General features: G+C 42.9%; 1 protein-coding gene across 1 annotated transcript; it reads left to right on the top strand.

The window, feature by feature from the left end:
- The first annotated feature begins 1,500 nt into the window (after positions 1-1,500).
- utp11 (UTP11 small subunit processome component) lies at positions 1,501-6,892 on the top strand. Its single transcript, XM_036539371.1, has 8 exons — positions 1,501-1,617; positions 1,963-2,024; positions 2,443-2,545; positions 2,871-2,984; positions 3,439-3,532; positions 4,365-4,495; positions 5,730-5,840; positions 6,518-6,892. Exons 1-8 carry the CDS (start codon positions 1,558-1,560, stop codon positions 6,599-6,601), a joined length of 759 nt encoding a protein of 252 aa, XP_036395264.1. The 5' UTR covers positions 1,501-1,557; the 3' UTR covers positions 6,602-6,892.
- The last annotated feature ends 432 nt before the right edge of the window (positions 6,893-7,324 follow it).

Here is a 7,324-nt window from a genome sequence, read left to right as displayed (position 1 = left end):
TTGAGGTTATAAAGTTTGAAATAGTAACATCACAAAAAAATCAACATCAGAAATGAATACAGTGGCAAACAGAGGGTATTTCAGGCCAAATCCTGTCGTGGGAAGAAGAGGGTATAGGTGGGAATTTGTTAACAGTAAATCTCATATTGATACTGGTGAGTGGCTTTCTTATCACAGGTTTAATTAATGAGTGAGATCTTATCAGGGGCCCTTGTAGATGCAACAACCCCTTAAAACCCCACGATCAGACTCTACAGCTGACGGGAGCACTAATATATGTGTATGAGCCTATAGATGGCCTGAATAGTTTGATAGCCCTCACCATAATGTTCTCGTCATTAAAGTGTCTTATTTACCACTGATTCTATCGAACTACCAAGAACTATGCAGGCCTAAATTATAAATAACCATGCTGGCGAAATTCATATTTCACACGTGACATTCCGTACATCACTAAGGACATTTCTGGGAAGTTCCATATCCGGATTCTTGATCCGAAAAATTACACTACCGGAATTTGTTGCTGAGCAATCGTAATACAAACGGGGCAAATTTCCGGTACAGGAAACGACGAGAGCGTGATCAAAGTATGAATATCCTCTTGGTTAGTTATCAAAAATGTTTTAGTTATGCAATGTCACCACCTGCCGTTCGTTTTGATACTGCATACTAGATTTAACACAATGTAACGTAGTTCGGAGAAGATTCCCTAAATCACTCGAACTCAAAGCCACGTAGTCGTGCTTAGCATTGGTGGTTCAGTGGTAGAATTCTCGGCCCGGGTTCGATCCCCGGCCAATGCAACTGCTCTTCTGTTAAACTAGCGACAAAATAGCTCTATCTGTTACTGCGTGTCCACAGTGCGATAGCTGTATAATCAACAGATGTACATACCCATAGCCAACACTCAGGTACGCCTTATCCCATGATCAGTATGCAATATTTGTATTTTACCCATAGTTGTACAGATGCACAGTCTGCCCCCATGTATACTTTCAGTCATAACTGTTCATACAGACCTCATTCATTCCATCCTCATTCCATGCACGCGTCCGCCGTTTCTGTTTACTACAGCACTGCTGTTGTTTGGTATTTGTTGTTGTCACTTTGACGTTGTATGAAAGCACTATGAGAGACATTGGAACCAGAGTAAAATTCCTTGTATGTGTTGACGCATTCTGATTATGATTCTGATTTTGTTTTTTTGACTGCCATATCAAACCGTATCAACAGTAGCTACATTCTTTAGTTTGTTACATAGATACATACGAAAAATGTATCTGTATGTGCCAAATCAAGGGGAAAAAGACTTTCCTGATCGATAAAAATGTTAACAGAAGAGTGTGAATTATATGGAATACATGAACAAATGGATTATATGTAATTTAAATACACCTTCCATCATATAAATCCAAGGAGAATTGACTAGCGAAACTGCTGCAGCAAAACACGCGCCAAATAATTCTTGATACTAGTTTTACCCACGTGTGCGGATCACCGGAGTGGACGCAGAAGCCAGGAAGAAACGCCGCGATTGCATTCTGTTAATGTACCAAAATGTCTTCTTTTAGAAAAGCATTGAAATCACAACAACGAAACCACCGAGAGAGATCTCAGGTAAGAGTATTTTAAAAAAATTCCCAGTGTGAAAATAACGTGGTTGACTTTAATTAGCAAACAAACAGTTCGCAAGCTAACGAACTAGCTGAGTTTGCCATGTTAGAATTTCAGAATTCATTCGTAGCTTTAGCCAGCTAGTAAATTGCGTTTTATCCAGTCAACCCGCTAGATAGCCAGTCCATCACCAGTTGACTACATTATATCAAACCTGACTAGGTATAAATCTATTTTATCCAGTTCTGGGTATCCAGTTAGCTAGCTAGCGTCGTTCAGCTTTCTGATCATGTGCAGTAGCGTATTTATCAGCTGCCTTAATACACCGCGGTCTGTTTTGCTTTTTAGCCTGGTTTCAGAAAACATTTGGGACTTTTGGAGAAGAAAAAGGACTACAAACTTCGAGCAGAGTAAGTGTCTGACGGTACCATATGCACAGGCAGCTGTGTTATAATTCAATTTATCGCTCCATCGATTTTCACTTGGGATTCATTTTCACATATGGCAACGACGTAAAATGACTAACTTAAATTTTTGATATGGATAGCCTTAAATATTGATTCTGCAGTGTTGCTGTCAGGGAACCAGGCAGGCATTGTTTACAGTATGCGGTGTTTACTGGAGTTTTTACCAAGGTCAGATTTTATGTAATTTAGTGTATTTTTTATTTTGTGTTTATCATTACTGCAACTTAGCATGGTCAACTGAGGAGCTGTTTTAGTGGTCACAGAAAAGAAGCAGAGCTAAATCTTGCTTAATCACATTTTCCTTGTTACTGAAACACACCTCTAGAAGCTCGTAACTGACATGCTCTCTCCGGGATTTCAGTGACTACCACAAGAAGCAGAACACCCTGGCGGCCTTGCGCAAGAAGGCCTTGGACAAGAACCCAGATGAGTTCTACTACAAGATGATCAGCTCACAGCTGCAGGTCTGTATCATTCCTGTCAAGCTCTGGCCATGTTAGGGTTATGTGTAACCATGGTAACTGCTTTAGGATGGTGTTGGTTGTCTTAGTGGAAGAGGGAGACTTCATGCACTATAATGGGTGAATACATATTTTAAACAAGCTTTATAGCTCTTTAGTCATTGTTTGCATTAACTTAACATTTATATGTGCTTTAAGTTTGGGAGTTTAAAAGCAATCATGAAGTAAATTGGAAACAAAGCGCCGTTGTGATGAGTAGCCATGATTCAGAAAGCTTCTAGTTGTGACTTTTGACCCCCTGCTGCATGCTCTCCTCCTCTCCTGACAGGATGGAGTGCACATGAAAAAGGAGAAGGCGGAGGAGGTGACAGAGGAGCAGCGCAAGGTGATGAGGACCCAGGACATCAAGTATGTGGAGATGAAGAGGGTGTCTGAGGCCAAGGTAACCGCCATCATCTCTCTGCAGTCCAGCTCCACACTGGCACCTACCAGCGTGTGAACTGTGCGGTCCTCTGCTACCTCTTACACACCCAGTTCTACATGTTAACTGGTTAACTGGTGATCAGTTTGATTTGTACTCAGTCCCTTGTGTATTAAATGTAGGTATTCTGTGTCGCATTTACATTGGTTTTTTGACACTGTAATTATTTCATACACTGCTTGTTGTGCATAAGAGCATTTGCTAAATTACATTAATTTAATAAACCAGTGGAGATGGATTTGGTGCATTATGCTAATTTGCAAAACCCTGTGTCTGAAAGGCTAATTAGTTATTGTCTTGGCTGTTGTCTGTCTTCTGTCTGTAGAAAATCCCCTTTTTTCTGATATTAGAAGTGTTTCATATTGAATAAACCTGGACGAGTGAAACTCAGTGAAAATGTTTATCTGGTCCTCAGAAAATTGAAAGGCTAAAGTCAGAGCTTCACCTGCTGGATGCGGAGGGGAAGCAGAAGAACAAGCACACCTTTTTCGTAGACACCAAGAAAGAAGGTGAGAGGGACGGTGCTTTCTGTGTCGCACTGGAAGTGATGGCTGCCTTTTCTGAAATGTAATACTGCTGTTTTCAATCATGCCATTCAGCTGCATGTGGCAGTGGCGGTTTGTGTGTGTTTTGATGTGATCTCCATTCAGCATTGGAGTGTCAAACTCAGTCGTAGCTCTGCTGTTAAAACAAACTGACGGATCTGTTTCTACTTAAACAAGGCGTTGTGCTTGTTTTTTTTTCCATTAAGGTACATCTGTCAGGTGTAGATGTAGGCCAAGGCCTTAATTTCTGAATTTTTTGCTTGTCACTTCTCTAGAAAAAGATATCAGCGGGGGTCATGGTAGCAGTGTCTTCTGCAGCTGCTCATTAGAAATGACGTCACTGAAACCTTTGACTGCTTAAGCACTCACTAGTAGAAGTCAAAACTGAGGCATAGTTGTAGGGCCATAGTTGAAGGCCAAGGTGTCTGAAGGGTACTCTGCTGTGGTCCTGAAGTAGCTCTACTGTGCTCTGGTCCTGGAGGGCCGCATTGTCTGCACTGCTCTACTCTGGTTCTGGAGGGCCGTAGTGTCTGTAGGGCTACTATAGCCTTGTCCTTGAGGGCCGCAGTGTCTGTAGGCATTTGTTCCACCCAAACAACTCACCACCTGCTTCTGCCAGCTGTTGTCTGAATTTAGCCATTTTAGCTTCCCTTTCCAACACTGAGGGTGTCTGTGGTTGCTGATAAACCTCTATCGCTACCCTCCAGGACTTGAGCTAAACAGAGCCTGAACCTCCAGCAGCCTGGGCCTGCCTCTCCTCCTCCAGGCTGACTGAGCATGCACTTTTTCCCCACAGTGGACGAGTTTGACCTCTCAACCCATCTGAACACGGCACCGGAGCTGGTGGACCGGGTCTACAACCGCCCCACCCTGGAGACCCTGGAGAGATGCGGCATTCAGGGCTCCACTGACGACTCCACGCTGCAGGTCAGATCCACTGTCCCGCGTCTTTATTGGCTGCTCACTCTCAGCTTCAGCCAATCAGACCCGCCCGTGTCTCTGAACATTTCCCTGACCCTGTCTGACTTTTATTGACTGATTTATCTCCCGTCCAACATCAGCTGTCTGTGGCTGCACCAGGCCTGTGCTGTCCTGGCCAAGTTTGTTTCCGTGGCGCTCTCACTCTCATTGTGTTGTCAGATATTTATTATGAATTCTTAATATTTTATTGAAGATGGTCTTTAAATTATTATCCAAGAATTCATCTAAGTGTAAATGACATTTTAAAATTTATCTCTGATGGTGAAATTGAAAGTGGCCATTTGCAGGAAGCATTTGTATTTTGCCACTTGCTGTTATCCGGAGCAATGTCCAAGATGAGTACGTTCAAGAATACATTTGCATTGTTAACATCCAGTTAGACAGTTTTATTCAGAGGGACCCCAGAAGTAAAACACAGAGGACCTCCTGCAAAATAACTCAAAACTGTACACAAACAAGGAAACCAGTGAAATGTTACCACAGAAATCATCATTCAGAGAGAAGAGTTTAGCAGAGCAGACATCTCTCTGTCAGCTGTTTTTCAATGTAGTGATGCAGCCTGTAGCCCTGCCCTGACACCAGAGATCCCACAGGGAGAGAGGGCAGCACAGAGATCCAGAGTTTGGTGTGAATTGTTTCGTAACTTACTTTTCGAAGAGTTGAATCTTGAGACTGACCATCTGTAACTGTCTTTTGCAATGTGTCAGAGCACCAGAAGGTGGCACTAAAATTCATTTCCCCCCTTCTTTTCTCAATGGAGACACTTTTCAGAAAACTTTCGTTGTATATGATGAAATTATGAAAATAATTTTTCTGTAGTTATATGATGCATACAAGAAAGTGTAGTCTGAGTTATGTAGCACTTGTCAGCAAGGTTCATGGGCTACAGTCAGAGGTCCAGGGAAAGCAGGACACTGGTTGCAGAGAAACTCTTCAGTGGGCCATGTTGTATGGAGTGAGTGTAACCCCTGATGTCTTTGCTGTTTCATGACTACTCCTAGGTCATGCAAGATGTTATAAATGACTTTAGATTCATTAAAATGAAGCTTCATATAATTCTTATAATTTCTCCACTTCAGGCCTACTCTCAGCTGTCAGTTATGAATATGTCTGCAGGAAAAAAACTATGTTCAGTCAGGAAAATATGTCCATAATACACCTGTTTTTCTCTGTCCCTCAGAAACTGGCTAGACAGAGGAAGCACCAGTATAAGATGCTGTCGCAGCGCATTGAGAGGGAAAAGAAGATGTTTGTCATTGGGCAAAAGATCCAGACACGTAAAGACCTGGCAGTGAGTACAGCTCACCTCTGTTATGACCCTGTCTCACCTGTATTACAATCTCTGTCTCACCTCCGTCTCCACCCTGTCTCACCTCCTTCATGACCCTGTTTCACCTGCATCACGATCTCCATCACAGCCTTGTTTCACCTCTGTCAGAACCCTGTCTCACCTCCTTCATGATCCTGTTTCATGATTTCCATCACAGCCTTGTTTCACCTCTGTCAGAACCCTGTCTCAACTCTCCTCTCCTTTGCATGGTGTCCACCTTCCCTCCCCATGACTCATCTGCCATGGCTCTTCAAAATATTTATCAGGCCTTGAAAATAAGTACATCTGTCTTGCTAACTCCCTAGCATGATGTCATCTCCTACCAAGTCTAACAGTGCATGTGTGCTAATACTGCTTATGTATAAGCTAGTTTGCTGGCTTGTGTGGTATGCCCAATAGTGTAAGTCATTGAAGACTGGTATTCATGCGCAAGAGTACCAGTGAGCGTGTCCATGTAGGAGCACATTTTGAAGGTAATGTGTCATTCCCAGCTTAGTTCCATATTTAATTTTTATGCAAATTTTTTATTGCACCAATACTGCATAATCCTTGGAAAATCTTGCATTCGGTCTTAAGTCACTGAAAAGCAGTAGGCAGTAAGATTTGAGTGGAACCCCGGATGTGCGCCCCTCTTCCAGGACAAGACCAAGAAGGTGAAGGTGAGCAAAGAGACGCCCAATACGCCGGCCATCTACAGGTTCGAGGCCAAGAGGAAGCGCTGATCTGCAGGACCGTGGCTACTTTCTGCCCCAAACACTGACCCAGGATCAGTGTACCAGCACATCATCCAGTCATTGAGTGAAGAAAGAAAAACTGCAGTTTGATCCCGGGTCTCTGCTTGGCAGAATGTATCTGTACCAGCCTTCCTGGGGCGCAGAACGGGCTTTGTGACTGTAGACCACTGCGGATGGTTCACTGTCTCTCAGTGGGCAGCGAGGATCTCGCTCGACTTTCGTTCATCAGAGGTGTTGATTGTGTATCAGGACTTCCTGTTCCGCCTGTTATTAAGACTGTGTGGGGCAGTAAGGGACACCTGCTCTCTGAAATTAGCATAGTTAACAGATTTGCTGTTTTTCTATGAAATATATTTATAAGAGTTCCTGTGTAAGAGTTGAAATAAATATGTTTGAGAATTTAGGCTGAAGTGTCATCACAGTTCATTTCTATATATTTGGAGCTCACACTCTTTGATTCTGGGAGATATTGGGAAATTTCAGACAGGAAGCTGTGGTGTCATTCGACCACTAGATGGCAGTAGTGCATCTAATTTAAAGATGTGTTTATTTTGACGTTTCAACAGAGGGGTTTGCACTGCACTGGTGGTTTCCCTGAGGGAAGAGTCAGTTTGGGATTTGTAAGTTTTACTTTTCTGCTCTTTGATCAGACCTTGGGTCAACTACAATCGTCAGATTTGCAGAAGAAATAATTGATATATTTCAGTCCAA

Source organism: Megalops cyprinoides, chromosome 10 (genome assembly GCF_013368585.1).
Source record: "Megalops cyprinoides isolate fMegCyp1 chromosome 10, fMegCyp1.pri, whole genome shotgun sequence".
In the NCBI taxonomy this organism is placed as follows: domain Eukaryota; kingdom Metazoa; phylum Chordata; class Actinopteri; order Elopiformes; family Megalopidae; genus Megalops; species Megalops cyprinoides.
Note: the sequence above shows the minus strand (reverse complement) of the source record. Positions and strands in the feature narration are given on the sequence as shown.

Coding starts and splice junctions, on each gene's coding strand:
- utp11 (XM_036539371.1), top strand. CDS start 1,558: ATGTCTTCTTTTAGAAAAGCATTGAAATCACAACAACGAAACCACCGA. Junction 3,533..4,364: donor CGTAGACACCAAGAAAGAAG/GTGAGAGGGACG, acceptor TTTTCCCCACAG/TGGACGAGTTTGACCTCTCA. Junction 4,496..5,729: donor CTGACGACTCCACGCTGCAG/GTCAGATCCACT, acceptor TCTGTCCCTCAG/AAACTGGCTAGACAGAGGAA.